At 46.8% G+C, this 17,465-nt stretch overlaps 1 protein-coding gene across 7 annotated transcripts in view; it reads left to right on the top strand.

Moving 5' to 3' along the window:
* MEGF11 (multiple EGF like domains 11) overlaps nt 1–15,923 on the top strand; it is a 269,153-nt gene extending 253,230 nt beyond the window's left edge. For 2 of the 7 annotated variants that reach the window (XM_030497267.1, XM_030497268.1), the window contains 4 exons: nt 410–476; nt 6,664–6,720; nt 12,844–13,050; nt 13,554–15,923. In XM_030497267.1, coding sequence (XP_030353127.1) covers nt 410–476; nt 6,664–6,720; nt 12,844–13,050; nt 13,554–13,714 — 492 coding nt within the window. In that variant the 3' untranslated portion in view covers nt 13,715–15,923. Of the gene's footprint in view, nt 1–409; nt 477–6,663; nt 6,721–11,755; nt 11,939–12,843; nt 13,051–13,553 lie in introns of all 7 variants that reach the window. The other 5 variants (XM_030497269.1, XM_030497272.1, XR_003993112.1 and 2 more) reach the window with 4 other exon arrangements.
* Nucleotides 15,924–17,465: the final 1,542 nt, after the last annotated feature.

A 17,465-nucleotide genomic window follows, 5' to 3' on the forward strand; every position in this document is an offset into this window, starting at 1 on the left:
CTTTTCCCTAAAAAAATACACAGATGTATTAGCAAATCCCCTTTGTTCCAAACAGCTCCTGTCTGCATGGTTATGTAGGTGATTTTGATCCATCCATCTCCATTAGTTGTTTTGAATCTGGCAGCATGTCACTCCATGCACACGAGCATCCCAGTCGTGATCCCTGGATGCGGAAGGAAATCCTGTGTTTTCCAGCATGCTTGTGTTCATTGCTTGGAGAAGTGACTTTCCTTTGTGATTTTCCCTAATGCTAGTGAACAACTGTCAGATTCATACAGCTAAAGAACTGAAATGGTGAGGCCAAGGTAACAGTCATCTCCCATTTTGATTCATACCATCCTTGGGCTGTAGTCTTGGGCGGGAACTGTCTTTATTTCAGCATTAACCCATTATCATACTTTTTGAACAGCTCAGTAACAAAACCCTTGACAGAGAAACTGCAGACTGGAGACCCTACAGCTATCTGAATGAACTAGGTCAGTAATGTTTAAACAATCTAATCACTTTAGTAGACTTTAGAGCAATTCCAAATCCAAGTCGGCCTTTCATAAAAGCATTAACCAGAATGAAGAATATTGGTGTTGTCTTTATTTCACAATCAGAATTGCCAATAGTGAAAGATGGAGTATTGAAAATGGTTTCCTTTACCACAAACCACAGGTTGGGAAAGAAGAGTCAATATTCATTCTAGTCTTCTTTCCTCAGCTGCTTAGTGTAATCACTATCAACTACTCTATAAATGGTTTTTTAAGGACTTAGAACATTAAAAATTCAAATTTGGGATTATTTTTTTCCTTCTATGGTTAATAAAGTTTAGCACCACATAGTGGCATGTCCATAAAACCGGAGCCTCTGCGGGAGCTGGAGCATGCAATACACCCTGTTATCTCCCTGTTAATCACAGAGTGGCCATTTTCTGGGCAGTTTTGAATGCCCAGCCAGTGCAAACAAGCCAAGAGTGAAGTTTAATTGCCCCCTCTGAGTTTATTCTCCCTGGCTTCAGTTTTAACAGGGTTTTTAGCAGCTCTTATCTCAAACCCATCCAGATTTAGTGCTTTGGATGCTATTTGTTTTTCTTATCTAAGCACTTGGAGTTTAGTTTGTCAGTGGCAGAAAGCATTTGCCCTTTCCTTTACTGGGATTACGAACTCCTTACTGAAAATTTGCAGCATGGGGAAAGTGCAGTATTAAGTGGTAGTATGGGAGTTTTAAGGTCAACTATCTCACAGCTCACATGGCAAAGGAATTAAGACAGGGCACCATCAGGCATCACATCTTGTCACTGCTCTTTTGGTCATGCACCATGCCTTGTTCCAAAGATCAGGTCTTCCCTGCATCAGGAAAATCACAAACCTGCTGAGCTTCAATGCAAAACCTTTTCCATCATTATCAGCCATTAATGCTTTCTTCTGTATAACAAGCTGCAGAACTGCTGCTGTGTTGATCTGGAGAGCTGGGGCGGGGGGGTGAGGATTTCCAAATCAAGTTGATTTTCTTTTTCCCATCTTACTGCTTTGCTCACTGGCTTTATTCTTACCTTGCAGTGTCCTGAACTCCATGTGCCACATTTATCCTGCATTCATGCATTTTATTTTACTAGCAGGAGTGCTGCTAAATGTCTTTGCAGTAAGAATGATGTAGAAGTGATAAATACTTTAGTTAAGCAAAACAGTCACTCTTTTTTCCATTGCATTTTGCATCCCAGATACATATTTTCCTTTTTTCTTTGCTTCTTTCAAAATGTTTTTTCACACTAATTGATAAAAATGAGATTTTTTTTCTTCCCTTTCGGTATGAAAATTAACGCTTGCTTATGCTGACTTTGATAATGCCAAATTCTTGCTCAGCTCAAGGCCATTTTTACTGTAAAATGTTTTCATTTCATGGTAATCCTGCAGCAATAAAAGCTGCAGATTCCACCTATGTGTGCAAATTTCAGAAGAAAGCTAAAAACTTCAATTTTGAATTGTAAACAGATAATGTAAGTGAAGCCTAATAAGATCACATGGGGGATCTTGACCTTTAAGCTGCATCACGCATGGAAATACGGAGAGTTCGAGGTACCACCTTCTCATCCCACTTAGTTTTTATGCTGATGATGCTCCAGCTCATGTGTTGGATTCAGCTGGATTCAGTTCAAAACAGTTAAAATGGCAGCGGACCACTCCTCTGCCCCATGGAATATTATAGGGAGAAGATGTGTAGAAGTTGGGAGCGGATGGAAAACCCTCAGCTTACCTCCCTGGTTCTTCAGCCAGCGACTCCTCTGGCTGAGGCAGTGGTGCCAAAGGACAGGATCTTTGGATGAACCAGGCACACAGGAATGTCTGTAGGCTTGTTAGGAGTTGCAAGTGTCATTAATATGAATTAGAGCTGGGGGAAAGGAAATCGTAAGACTATCTGTGTGAAAATTAACTGGGCCACTCATCTGCTAAAACCTGCAAGCATAAGGAGTTTTCTTAATTCCCTTTTTTTTCTCTTGACCTCTGCAAGGCATTTCTGATCAAACACTGTGCTCAAGGTTGGATGCTGTCCAGACCTGTCCCAGGCTGACACCTTCTGTATTTTGAACTGCAGCACACCTTCACTTCTCAGGTGCATGGCTGTGCTCAGACTGGATGTAAGGATTCAGGGACTCTTCTGATGGGGACAAACTTGCTTCTCTATACCATGCTGGATCCAGACTTAGATCCCCCTTTGACCTCCAAGCTCAGGGAGAGCAGGAGAAGCAGCTACTCCCAAGCTACTCATTCAGGAGCAGGGCTGGCAGCTCAGGAGAAGGCAGGACACTGTTTCTATCAGAAGCAGAGCGCTGCTGCTCAGCTGATGGGTGGTATCGTGCCCTTTTCTGTGTGCTTGGCACCACAGCTCCTCACTTCCAAGCAATGTATCTTTATTTCTGTGTCTATAAGAGGGTCAATAGAATGCTTTCTGGAAACACCATGTACTTTCTATTTGCTTGTGTATCTCGTAAAGGTGATCCCACAGGTAACAGACACGAGTGGTTTCATTAACCCCTCTTTGCTCTCCTCACTCTTGCAGGCTGTGCTTTTACAGCTTTGGAAATCACCTTTTGATTGCTCACAGTTTGCATCATTGGCCTTTGCTCAGCCAGGAGTCATTCCTCAGATATTTTATTTGGAAAGGGAAAGGAAGAAAGAAAGATGTTCTCTAAGGGAGCAGAGAAAGGGCTGCTCGTACTGAGGGGGTATTTTACCTGCTTTGCTGTTGTCAGGTTTGGGTTCTTTCCAACTGGGAAATGCAAGGAGCAGAACAAAGCCTGTATTTTTATTGCTGGCACATTTCCTTGTGAGCTTCAAGTATCAGGCTTTGTCAGAGAGAGAATCATACCTGTTAAATGGAATCTAGTGATGAGCACACCTGCACAAGTCATTCTCATGGATGCGTGCTTGAGAAATCAGGGTTTGGGGTATGTGTGGTGCCAAGGAAAGGTGGCTTTGTCACCTTTGCCGTGTGTCACTACCTGTTCAATGCAGCTTAGTCTTACTAATTTCAAGGAATGCCTTGTCTTTGCATTTTCTATTCACTGTTTCTTGTTGCAGAACCAGAATTGTTTGCCCTGTGACTAACCTCTCTCCTCCAGTCCAGTCTGCATTAAGCAATTGCAAAGTCCATCTTCCAGCTCCTATTCCAAGCCAGTCAAATGTCCTAAGCCACCTACTGAGTTCAGAAAAGGTTGTTATGCTCATTAGTTGGAGTGCTGGGCACAGCGGGCTGCAGACAAAACAGGTTTTATCTGTATTGTTTTTCTAACAGCAGTGCTCAGAGCAGAGACTGAGTGTGATTTGCAGCACATCCCGAGTGACTCAAAGTTCGGTTCAGACCTGACTTTGCATGTTTCTCAAAGCCAAAAAGGTGGGGAAAAATATTTCCAACTGAGACTCTGATTTCACCCCAGCAGACAATTTAACTTCAGATTTAAACCTGGCCTTTCCTGAAGAGCCAGATTCCTGCCCTGTTTAGGCCCTTTCCACATTAATTACTTTTGCAGTTTAAAAAGTAATGTATCTATTATTCATTTCACCTTCTGAGGAATGCAATGAATAGGCAAAAATGGGTCACAAAACCCGCAGAAGACTAAAGGCAGAATTACAGGGAATAGGCTGGGAAGGGCTTTGAGGGGTCCTGTAGCCCTCCCAAGGCAGCACCAACCCCAACTGTATCTTTCCTAGCAGGTGTATCCCATCTTTTCTGAGCCATCCTCCTATGAGAAGCTATACTGGAGAGAGCACTGGGCCCGAGCGTGGCAATGTGCCTTTCTGCAGCTCAGAGTGTGTCTGTTACACAGCTCAGAACCAGAAGTCAGGTTCACTCAGCTGAACTCTGTGTTCACACAGCAGCCTGCCCTCCCTCGCAGTCTCACAGCGAGTTTGGGCTAACTTAGAGCAGACACAGTGATGTCTGCGGCTGCAGAAGCCCTTCCAGACGTGTCTGACATTTCCAATAGGACTGGCAGGAGCTCACATGGAGCTGAATTAACGAACCATGCTCAGAAGGTGGAATCCTTCCTCTCCGAGCCACCAAAAGTGCTGATTGACTCCACAGCAGCGCCAAGGCTCCAGCCTTCATTTGGGTCTTCACAGTCACAGTGGGAACATTTCTGTAAAGATCTGATGAGGATGCTCAGAACAGATACAACATTCTTGTACAGGGATGGACTGTGCAGTGAACACAGGTAACCATTCTCTGGGTAACCTCTGCTTCCATAAATCACTTACTCCTCATGGTCCTTACTTTAAGCATCTCATTAATCCCCAGCAGTTATGAGGACATTGTCCTACAGGATCACTCCTGTGTTTTTTGCTCTTGCTTTATCTCTAACTCTGAAATGGCTGGTCAATATTTTAAAGTTACTGGGGAGGACTAGGCCATGGGCTTGAGCAGTTATTCATCCCAATCTTCCAAAGCCAGAAGCTCTTTCCGGTGTTGCTATTGCTCTACGTGAGCAACGCTGTGTCCAGTGCACCTCCCCATGGTCCGGCCTCGGTCTCCTTTATTTCCCTGCCGCTGCTTTCTCTGTGTGGCTGAGGCCCCTATCACCCTGTGACCCCAGTTGTGTGCCCACCAACACTCCAGCCTTGCTCTGTGTGGTGTGAGCTGCTTCTTGCAGGAGGCTCCTGCGTGTTTGCCTGTGAAGCTGCCCTGGATACTGCTTGGGTGTTCTGCCCATGGGGGTTTGCTCAGCCCTGCCAGGAGGACGTGTGATCAACGGGGATGGCCTCTGGGGGCACCGCTGCTGGGAAAGAGAGCACCAGCCCTGTGGATGTGAGCCAAGGGGTGAATCAGCTCCATCCTCTTCACTCTACCCTATGCAGAATGCAGGAGAGGAAAAAAGCACACGGCAAATACTGCTACGTGAAAGAGCTTCCTCACTGTGCCCAAACCACCCAGTCAGCCTTGCCCTCTGCTGCTTCTTTCCGGGAGCAAGTCTGGGAATTGGCTCAGGACAAGTGGTGGAAAACAAAGCAGAAGGTGCTCAAAAGCTTTGGGCAGTCACTCGTGGCCAGAAAGGAAGGAGCCCCGTCAGAGAGAGTCAGTTGTGAATCACCAGCCCTTTTCCTATGCTCAGGGGTGGATGCTGTGCAAAGGGGGGTGTCTTTGATGTGCCAGTAACACATTTATTGTCTAATTGATTTTCCTTATTTAGCAAAAGCAAAGGTGGTGTGAAAAGGGGACCGGTACAGCATTGCCAGTGATGGTGACAGCTTTTTCTATAGAGACCAGAGGACATGCAAGGACAAAGAGCTGGGAGACCTCTGGGACACACTGTTTGCAGGGCTCTTTTACCAGCATAACTTAGTTACTTGATTGGGAATCCCATAAGCCACAAAGACATTTCTATCTCAGTAACCAAATTTGTGTTGATTTTGCTAGTCAGTAAGACATATCAGACTCTATAGTTAAAAGATTTAAAGCCTTCTATTAGATTTGCCTTTTGATTGATATCTAGGATCATTTGCAGTAAAGGTTCCCATCCCCTTCTATCTGTGCTTCTGTAAGGAACAGCAAGCTCTTATAGAGCCGCATGAGGCAGAAGTCTGCTGCCAGCTCTCTGCTCTCAGCTGCTGCATTTTCAGGCCTCTGTAGTCACTTGGGGACTGCGGTCACATCAGTTCTTGAACTGTGCAAATTGATAAGCAAATCATAGTAGGTAATAGAGAAGGATTGTACACACCTTAGAATCTAAGACTGTGAATTAAATAACATACTATCCACAATGAAGCAAAGCCTAAAATTAGTCACAGAATAATGTAATGGAACCTGTGGACTCAAATTTGGAAGGAGATGATTTCTCCTTAGGCTCCTACTAGTCCAACCCAGTGTTTCAGTAATGAACTTATCAGTAGATGATTTTTGGGCTGTTCTCCTGATGGATAGCTGCTCCTGGTAAAGAGCAGTGCCCCGCTTCAGGAAAGCCCTCCCTTCCAGGGAAGCTCTTAAGCATATGCACAATTCTAAGGCGTGCACAGAATCCCCACTGCCCTGAGTGCATGCTTACAGCTGAGGATGTGCTTAAGAGCCTCCCTAAATGAGGGCCTTGATGTACAATCTAGAGGAAAGAATATATGCTGCTCAGTCGTCAAAGCAATCCAATTTACATAAATATTTATTTGTTTTCCATTATATATCATTTTCATGCAGGTGCTTGTGGGATGGATAGACGTCAGAACACATACATAATGGAAAAAAGCTTCAAAGGTATGGTATCCAGTGCCTGCAGCCACCCTGGCAAAGAGTTTGAGGAGGGTGTCATAGAAGAGGTGAGATAGGAGAGACCTGAGCACCCGGGAGAGGGGTCATGCAGAGGCAGAAAGGGACAGAGCCATTACCTACAACATACACTCAGCTGGCAGCACTCCTGACTCTGAGCCAGATGTCTGGGGCCCGTGAATTATGGATTCAAGTCTTTACAAGGCTGGAGGCTCCTGCCTCAGCAAAGCAGCATGAGACAAAAAGGGAGGGTTCTGCTGCAGGGACAGGAGGTGCAGGTGGAACCGTCTGGCCAGGGGAAGCTCTTTTAGGACCTATTAGTCATCTACAAGGGCTTCCTGGTGGCAGTTGCTGATGACAGACTGGTGCATTTGCCTGCTAAGTTGTGGCTCCGTAAGGCTCCTGGCTCTCCAGAGCTTAAACAAAGCCACTAGAAAACAAGCTGACCCTGCTGCGTGGCCCTTCTGAAAGAGATTTATAGCAGAGCTTGAGAAAAGACCTCACTCAGTACATTAACCAGTCACGCTGGCACGAAGCATTTAATGGGCATTGACTCCAGGGCAGTTCTAAAAAGGGCTCGTAGATGAGTCACGAGCACAAGGCGCAGTGATTTTACATTTCAGTTTTCCTCCAGGTTTACATTCAGAATAGTCCAGTTCTGTATGGACTTCAAGACCACTTGGCACAGTGGTCCCCAACAGCTCCTCATAGTCTGGGCTGGGTTTGGCACACTGAGCTTGTGGTCCAGGAGCTGGAGCAAGGAGTCTGTCTCCTTCAGAACAGGCAGGTTTCAGGCGGAGGGCCTTGAGCTGAATTCCAGGCTGTTGTGTCTGCACACACCAGCTGGGAATGTCCCCCCCTCAGCCCAGGAGGTAAATACTGCACAGCTTCTTCGTAATGTCCTTGAGCTGGTATCAGCTGGGTAATGGGGAAAATGGTACCTTCAGACAGAGCTGGTTTCAAGGCACCCACTGGTCTGCTATGGCCGAGGTGTTACCGAGCAAGACCTTTATCTGAACTAACAAGGGATATTGAAAGCTAGTACACATAAAGTGCAATAACCAGCTTATAGCCAGGCCTAGAGAACACTTATCATTTTGTAGCTGCTGTTTACAAAATAAAGTGGCATAATATTGCTAAAACATCATCTTAACACGCAGGCTCACCAGAGGAAACCACTGATCCATGGCAAAGTCCTTCCCGATAAAGCTAGATTTAAAATATTAAAGGGTTATGTATGTAGATTTGATTCAATCCACTGGTTTCAGCTACTTCAATGATTCTCTTATTCTAGTCTAGCAAGTTGTTCTCTTTACATGGAACTATTCATTTCAAGATTAGTTTCAACTAAATTACTGTGTTTTAAAAAGTCAAAAAGCTGCTTTGAACACATGCAGGAGGAATTCCCATCCAGAGACACCGTCACACAGCATGGGGCACCCCAGTGTGAATGGGAGAAAACGAATTACAGGAACAGCAAACTGTGAAATGCATTTTCTGCTGCTGCACATTCCGTTCATTATTTAGGATCTGAGCCATTTTCTTTACATGTTTATCACTTGTAAATTGAAAAATAGAAGCCATGTCAGGGAGGCTGATGTGTTCGGGCTCAGCTGGTGCTGACAAGGGCAGGGTGCTGGGGACACAGGAAGACACTGACATCCCAGGGGGTTTCAGTAGCCCAGCTGCAGGCAGTTGGCAGAGATATCTCAGAAGCATCTGCCCTTGGATGGCTAAAGGCTTCTGGCAGCTCAGTCTGAAGGTCAGGCTCTGGGTTCAGGCAGCCCCAGGGCAGTCTCATTCCCAGGAGGAGCTGGGTGATGTGCCCCATGCTCAGTGTGCAGCTCTCCTTGTCCTGCCAGGTCTTGCATGGGCCCTGACTAGCCAAATTAATCCGAAAGATGGAGAGAAGGTATCTTCTAAGCTGGGTCATTCACATAAAAGGAACTCCCAGTCCCAAACAATTGGATTCTGTCAGCAAAAAGACTTGGCAGGCGGGTGCTTTGTTCGTATATACTTTAATACAGTTTAAAGATGATGTCTTTTCTCACCAGTATCTGCTAGGTCTCACTGGAGAAAGCTTGCCCTGCAGTTGAAAATGGTGTTTGGTGCTGACCCCTGCCCAGAGCATTGCATGGGATGCTCTGCCGGGAGGGCACACGGTGGGTCCCTGGGGCTGATGCACTGGTGGATTAATGTGACCTCAGGCTTTGCACGGCAGGCAGCGAAGTCCCAGCAGTTTGAAACGCTGATGCACTTACCTCAGGGACTCAGGGCTTGGTTCAGCGTGGTTCATTTGTTTGGTGGACAGGAATGTGTCCCCACAGCTGTGTCATACTCCAAAACACAGCAATAAGCTGTCGCTGTGTTGCTGTCCTAGAGCAGCTAAGGTTAACCAGGTTAATGACAGCAGCCAGCAAGGCACGCTATGCTGAACGTCACCCAGGCATGGCATTAAATAGTAGGGGAACATGTTTCACCTGTGTACATCATAGTGCCTTAGCACTCCAAACGTGGCTGTAGCTACCGAGGCTGGGCATCAGTATGCCAGAGGATTATCAGAGAGGAACCCGGTCTGTGGGAGGAACAAGTACACTTCCAGCCCCTGCTATCAAAAATAAAACCTTCAAAGGTCTGGTGATTGGTATCCAGGCAACACAGAAACAGAGACTTCAAAATTAGAGCCTATTCCCCATATTTCCATATTTCTCCATATTTCTCTAGTGTGTCCAGCTGATGGAGTGCTCACAGCGAGTGCTGTGGCACCACCACAAGAGCTCAATATACAGGGGGACAATGAGGCAGCATGGCCAGAGCTCAGTCGTGTCCTACTGGGTGATTGGGCTGAGGCTTCCTAAATACATTTGTTCTGGGTTAAATTAACTCATGAAATTTGACAATTGATGCCAGACTTCTTAATTATCCCCAAATCCCCTTAATAACAAAGTAACTCAGACACTTCTACATCCTTGAGAGTTAAATTCTCTGTGATCTTGTGCATAACATGCCTTGTGGGCTAACGGCTCCCTGGTGTATAGCACCCTGCCACACACACGCTGGTGCTCCGTGAATTATACTGCATCCAGAGCAAAGGGTCTAGTCCCTAGCTAGACACAGAATTCCCATTTACGTCAGTGGGAATCGGCTCTTTGGCGTGCTGTTTCTCAGGATCTTCTGGGAAAAGGCAGTTCCTGGGAGAGGCCAAATGAGTCTGGGCAGCCCAAGTGGGATTTCAGTGGTCTCTTCTGAGAAGGGAAGTGCTGGTGCAGTGGGTCCAGCCTGAGGGCACCTGCCTGGGAGGTGGTGTCAGCCCAGCAGCAGTGCAGGTGAATTTTAGCTTAGGAAGATAAAAGTAGCTAAACTGGACTTAACAAAATGCACGATGTGCTGGGATTTTTGCCTATGCCAGCTCTGATGTACCCATTTCCATAAACAAATCAGCGCTGACCCACATAGCTACTGCAGGAGCAGGACTTCTCACTATCCCCCTTTGTTGCTGTAGCAGCCAGTGGTCTTTTATGATCTACATTTAATCAGTCTGAGCCCAGCTCTGTTTTGAGCTCCAAGCCCTGTCCAACCCGGCCTTGAACACTGCCAGGGATGGGGCAGCCACAGCTTCTCTGGGCACCCTGTGCCAGCACCTCAGCACCCTCACAGGGAAGAGCTTCTGCCTGAGAGCTCACCTCAGTCTCCCCTCTGGCAGGTTAAAGCCATTCCCCTTGTCCTGTCCCTACAGGCCCTTGTCCAAAGCCCCTCTCCAGGTTTCTTGTAGCCCCTTTAGGTGCTGGGAGCTGCTCTGAGGTCTCTCTGGAGCCTTCTCTTCTCTTTTGCAACAGTCTTCCTGTCCTCACACCCCAAAATTCAGAGCTGGCTTATTACAGGCTGCCCAGGCTCTCCTGAGAGCACTGCACACTTGTAGTAGCCACCAGAAGCTGTGAGTTGCTGCAGGTAGAGCTGAACCTTTCTTTGTCTAAGAAAAAAACAAAAGCCTCAGGGTTGAGTCTCTCATCCAGGCCGTGTCCCTGAAGCTGTGAGTGCTCCTGCTCCAGCCTCGGGCAGCACTGAGAGCTTTCAGCTCCTCGCCTGCATGAGCCAGTTCACCCATAGCACAGCCTTCCCAGGGACTCAGGAACAGGCCCAGCCCATACAGGTATTTTTAGCCCAAAGATTTGCATTTTATGATAGTATTTGTTAGTCTTTGCCTATTGTCTCCTCACCTTTAAACACTAATCGAGCCTAGACTGTGCGGCACCTTCATTTAAGTCATATGCATAGCAAAAGCTACTAACACTGAGCTCATCCATGTGCAGAAGCCTTTGGTCTTGCAGGGTTGCTCTATGGCCCAGTAGAAGGACGGAATGGGACAGCTTTCCACTGACTTGCCTAAATGGGATGGGGCTGGGAAACCCAGAGGGCTCAACCTTGGTGCCTGCAGCCTGGGAATATTTGTGTGGCTTTGGTTCCTGCCTCCTGTGCTGTACCAAACCAGACGTTTCACTCTGAAGCAAAGGCATTGCTAATGTCACCCAGGCTGAAGTCAGAGGAGGAGTTTCTGAATATTATAACTAAGTAAACGCTGCACTGGTGCCAGGGCCTTCACGTCCCTGATGGTCCAGCATGGTGCAGCTGGTTTGCTGTGAGGTGGAGCTTCCCACAGCTGGTTTCACTCACCCTGATTGCTGAGGGCTCACAGGATTTGCTCCTATCACTGAAATTAGAGCACAGAAACGCAATAGCTTGCTGCAGGACGTGACCTGACACCTTGCTCTGGGTGCCTGCTCAGTGCAACCCCCCTCAGTGCTGAGCCAAGGCAAAGGGCACCAGGCCTGGGGTGATGGTGGACACACAGGCACAACCCCAGAGCTGAGGGAGGGAGAATCACAGCACGGAGTGAAGCAAACCTGAGGAGTGAGTGAGGAGGTCGGGGAGGACAGGCGCAGAGGTGAGGTTTGTAAAGGAGAAGCGATATCTTGTTGTCTGTCTATTTCTTAACCTGCATTTCTCTTTTTGTCTCCCATACTAGACAGCGGGGGCAGCTGGGATTGCAGCTATTTTGCAAGTCCCGCTATTTCACCGGGAGTATTTCATATATACCAGGATCTGCCTTTGTACTGTAACCCAGCACAAGAAAATGCCTCATCTTTCATTGCATCGCTCTAATTCTAAATTACTGGCACTGCCCAGCAGGATGCACACAGCAGCAATGGCACGTTCTTGAATGTCAATTTATTCTCTATTGTTTTTTATTTTTAAAGCAAGACTGGCACTGTACGCTGCAGCAGGCTGGCACTGTACCCCAGCCACGGGCACTGACAGAGGAGACCATGGTTACAATTCTCATAACAACCTTGTTCTCCCCATGTAGCGCCTCCTCTGTCACCATCTCCTGTTTTCTCCAGCCTAGGGGAGAGGAGCAGTAGATTATCTACAGCAAGGTGGGGGGTGAGAAAAAGGCAAAGCAAAAGCAAGGCTCAGATGGAGGCTTGTCCCCCTTGTGGAAACGCAAGTGTTCCCCACCAGCAGGAGCAGCCTCCTCCCAGTCTTAATGGCAGCGGGAATATGAAGTTGGCTTCTCCTGGTGCTGGATAGCCCCAGAAACTGGAGCTCTCAGGGGACACACGCTGCACTGATGCAGTTCTGTGCCTGCTGGAAATGTTCTGGATTCAAATCTATGGCATTTGATGTTGATCAAAGCCCCAGGACACCAACCCTGTAGCTGGCCCAACAGGCCAGGGAGCAGCAGAAGGTCCTGCTTGCAGAACCGATGTACCACAGCCATGTGCATGGGTCTGTGGAGTGGGATTAAAACTCCTTAGGAATTAGAGGGAGGGAGGGAGGGAAAGATGCCGCTTCCAATTAAATACTGCAGTAAATGACAACTAGAACCTTTTACAGGAAAACCTTTGGTACTGAGGTTTTTATTTCTCTCCTGCTAGTGAGTGTGGATGCAATGGTCTGGATACACCCAGAGCACACGCGTCACGTGTCTGTACTGGATGCTTCAAGGATCTTCCTTACCCTGTGCCCCCTTGCCCCCCAACCCTTTTGCAGAGGTTTAATTAACCCAAGGAAGCTAATGACTAACACTGCCACTCCCCTCTTGTCTTGCAGATTATATGAAAGAATCTGTGTGCAGCTCCAGCACTTGTTCCCTGAACAGCAGCGAAAACCCATACGCCACCATCAAAGACCCCCCCATTTTAACATGCAAACACTCCGAGAGCAGCTACGTGGAAATGAAATCGCCTGGGCACAGGGAGTCCCCATATTCAGAAATGCCAACTTCATCGACCGCCAATAAAAACATCTATGAAGTTGGTAAGAGGGGCAGGTAGCAGAGGGGCTGTTGGTGTTTTTACTGTAGATGCTGGTGTGTTTTCTTTTCCCCCTTTCCTGGAACACATGGACATGGCATGGTGCAGGGAGGTGCTGGCCATGGGAGAAGGCCTGTGCCTTCGTGTGTTGAGTTGGGGAGCTGCATCCCGGATAGGGGCTTGTGCAAGGGTGGTGGATATGTGTGGTACAGCTCCTCTTCATGCTCTTCTGTTAAACTGCTGCAGTCCAGCTGCAAGACTTTGGAAGTGCAGAAGTGTTGGTCTTTTGAAGCCATTCCCTGCAGGGCTTTGGGAACTATCTATCTGCCCTTGGTTCTGTTTGATGTTTTCCTTCCTGGTCTGCCCCATGTGCTGCCAGTAAAGCTGTGAGGGGATGAGATGGTTTGGGAAGCTGATGCTCAGTGCTTGCGACAAAATACATCAGTAGAGTAACTAGCCTTGGGAGCACTGCAGGTTACCATAACCCTGCTTTCCTTGCTTCCCCAGAGCCCACTGTCAGCGTGGTCCAAGATGCCCGTGGTCGGAGTGCCAGTTACCTCCAGAATCCATACGACCTGCCTAGGAACAGTCACATTCCTGGTCACTACGACCTCCTCCCTGTAAGGCACAGCCCGACGCATGGGCCATCCTGGGACAAGCAGTCTTAAAAGGATGAACTTCACTGGTGCACTGTGCTGCAAACACAAACTGAGGGAGCAAAAGAGAAGACAATCCTTTTCTGTGCTGCAGGATGCTGATGGGACTTCAGACTGTCTTACACAAGGACCTAACGTAACACAACATCAGCTTGGGCCAACTGCTGCTGCATGATGTTATTTATAAAGACATTTTTATATGGGTAACAGGACCTAATGAGAACCTCCTCCACATGTGATTGGAGTCCATCACCCCAGGAAGGTGTCTACGTGCTCCAGGCAAAAACTCTCCGTGGCGTGTATTCTAACCCTGGCTTTGCTGTAAAATAAAACACAAAACCATGCTAAGTAGAAGGACTTACAGATGTACATTTCTACCAACTGCATCAAGAACCCTTTTACTGTTAGGAACAAGGTGACTTGGAATACACTGGAATATATTGTACTTCTTTGTCATGGAAATGGACATTTTTCTGAATGAAAGCAGGGAACCTTGTCATTTCACTGTCTGGACTGCCATAACCATGTGCAACCTGTGCAGATCATGCGTGGTAATCAGCATGGAGATTTTTATCTTCCTATTCAGTACCAGGGTATTTGAGTTGAGGAATATTAACACAGACACATTCTGTGCAGGTTTTAAAATGTAACAGCTTGGCAAATGTCCACTGATCCTTGCTAATGACTTGAGTTTCAATGAGCCTCGCACCCATCTCACCACAGATTTAACAAGGTATAAAATACTCTGATTGGCACAAATAGGCTTTAATTTCCCTTATACAGCTTTGATTTTGTTAGATAAATCCATCAGATTTGTCAGGCAGTGCAGACTGATGCAGGTTTTCACAGACTAGTCCTGGTTTGGTTTCCTTTCCTAAAGCTAAGCCACATTGCCTCTTCTAGCCCATCTTCACAAACCATCTCACCATGATTTCCTTACAGCATGCCATTTATGACCCCCTTTAATTTGATGTGCATTACCATGTAGTGCATCTTTATCTGCTGATGATTCTACCTGAAATGTCATTAAATTGAGCTGAAACTGGGTTTGTGTTTCAGCAGCTGTTTGGGAAGGGACTTTCAAGGGGTTGGCCATGGTAAAGTTTTGGACTAAGCCACCATGAGTATTTTTTTTATTTTTATTGACCTAGGAAGTAGAACACTCGCTGTTAAGCAGTTCCTTGTAGATTTTGAGCATGAAGTAGTATTGATTCTAAATATGTAATTTTATTAGGCAAACATGGAAGTAGCAAGTTGATTGCCTCTTAAATAGAAACCACAACCTTCTGTTGCACATTCGCCAGTCTGATGGAAGCAGAAGAGCCCAAAACCAGCACCACTCAGTTTGCTCAAAGCATGATCACTTGTGTAACCCATTGGTCTGGGGGACTGGTCCAAGGAACCTTCCCACTTGGAGCAGCGGCTTGATCCCAGCTCCGAGTCAGACCAGGATCAAGTGTTGGATCACTCGGAGCACGCTGGTGGGGATGGAAGCCCTGTGACAGTGGTACGAGCCCCTGGCAGCCTGCACAGCACCCCTGGGTGCAGCACCACAACACACTCCCATCAGGGCATGGGGAGCCCCAGTGATGGGGCTGGGTGGGCTCTGGACCCCACTGTGCAAACCAAGAGACCCTCCAGAGCAGCAGTTCTTCATCCTGCAGGATAATGCATAAGTAGTTACATGAATGCTGCATGTGTGCATGGGGGCAATGACTGAGCAGCAATAGTGATTTTATTTTCCAGGAAAGCCTTACTTGAGATGTAAGCAGACAATTATTTTGTAGGGCCAGTAGGGATATATTTTATGTACAGGAATAGAAAGACTTACCTCAAAAGTATCATGAGAAAAGGCAATTTGCAAAGGAACTCTCTTGTTAGAGACCTACCTGACACCGAGCACAAGCAGTCTGAGCTGCTGCCTGACCAACATCTGTGTGTGTTGCTGTAAAGTTCACAATGAGACTCCAGAGAGCAGAGATGTGCTCCATTATTTTTTCAAAGCTGGATTTTCAAACCAAATGCAACGATGTGCATAGAGCTTAACAGGAAAAAAACAAACCCGACACCTAAAAAAGTACCTTCTTGTATATGAGCATTAGCTTTGGAAACAGGCATCAAAATGGCAATACTTTTTTAAGGCAAGACAGATTTGTAATATATTTGTTCACTGTGCAAAGGTATCCCACCTTGTACAAAATAAATGGAATTTCTCTCAGTGTGTACTTCTCAAACGTACTCATTTGCAGACTGAAGCATCCAGCCCCTGTTCAGGTCTGAGTGCTGCAGGCGATGTGACTGGTCACGGAGGGGCTGCCACCCTCCACGAAAACACCTCACAGGATCAGGTTTATCACCCAGAAGAGGCAGGATTTCTCAGAAAACACACTGCTGTCATTCAGACTGTAGCTTGGACCTTATTTGTAGCTTTAAAGCAAAATGAAACTGGCTCTGTATGTACCTTTCTTACAGTTCCTCAGCAGCTTAACCTCAACGGGTCTGAGCAAGAGACCCCAGCGATGCACAAACCCAGCCAAGCTCCCGCACACCTACAAAGAGCATCAGGGCTCTGATTTTCCGTGCTCTGTGGCACTATCAGGTTGTTGTGCCTTCAGGAGGATAGAGACCAGCACAGTTACTGCCCTGCATCCAGCAGGGATGAGACAGGATACCAGCAGCCACCTCAGCAGCTCTGACAGCGCTCCCAGGGAGCCTCATCAATACATCAGGAGCACAGATCTGCAGCAGAACAGCTTCAGAATTAATGATGCCAGGCAGCCCTGAGCACTGCCACAGGTTGAAGCTTTTCCAATATTCGTACTTCATATTTCTAAAAACCTTGTTAACTAAAGCCCAGCATGTAATCTCCTTATGATTTGACAAGCCACACTCGATAAGCTATTTAAGGCTGGAAATTCATCAGGTTTGAGCTGATAGAATCAGTAGTTCCAGCTGAATAAAAATGTCTTTAAATCAGAACAATAACATGTCCTTTCTGCTTAAGAGGCAGAACCTCATCCCCCATCAAACACCAGAACCACTGATACTTGCTGAACGGCTTCATAATGGTGAAGGTTGGGACTTCCAAGTATGTAAATGATAGCAAAAGCTTTTGTCAGGTAAAGCCAATTTTACAGCATTATACAGAGTTCCCAGAAACTCACAAAGCTCATTTCAGGGCCCAGAAGCATTTTCTGTTATAATTGGTTGTCTCCTATTAGCAAAGAGACACTTTAGTACAGAAGTAATGCCAATATTATGGAAAAGGATGATTAATCAACAGCTAAACACAAACAAATTCCCTGCTGGGTCTGTGTTCCAATGAAATAATGTCTTGCCCTGTCTCTCCCAAAGCTCCTTGTGAAGCACCTTTATGTCCCGGCAGTGTCCCAGGACCCACCACCACAGCACCGCTTGCTCAGGAAAAGGCAGCACAGAACCCCAGAACACAAGGGCGAAGCTTTAACAGGTGCGGAGTTACAGCTCTGTACACACCATTTGACTTTGCTTTGGAAGGCGATGGCTTACGAAGGCTTTGCAAACCATTGCCTGAAAAGGTAATGGTCCACGTTGCAGCAGTTCATAAGTGCAACATCAGGTTTTGCACAGCATTTTTGTCTAAGGCCTGGTTTATGATTAAGTCTAAAGTTCTGGTGGGGGGGGAAAAAGTAAAATTAAAGTTCTTACTTTGTCTAACAGCTCCTGCAGCCATTTCACAGCTGTCCAGGGCTTAAACACAGCCCTGCTTGTTAAAGTGAGGGAA

This window comes from Strigops habroptila, chromosome 9, assembly GCF_004027225.2.
Source record: "Strigops habroptila isolate Jane chromosome 9, bStrHab1.2.pri, whole genome shotgun sequence".
NCBI classification, from domain to species: domain Eukaryota; kingdom Metazoa; phylum Chordata; class Aves; order Psittaciformes; family Psittacidae; genus Strigops; species Strigops habroptila.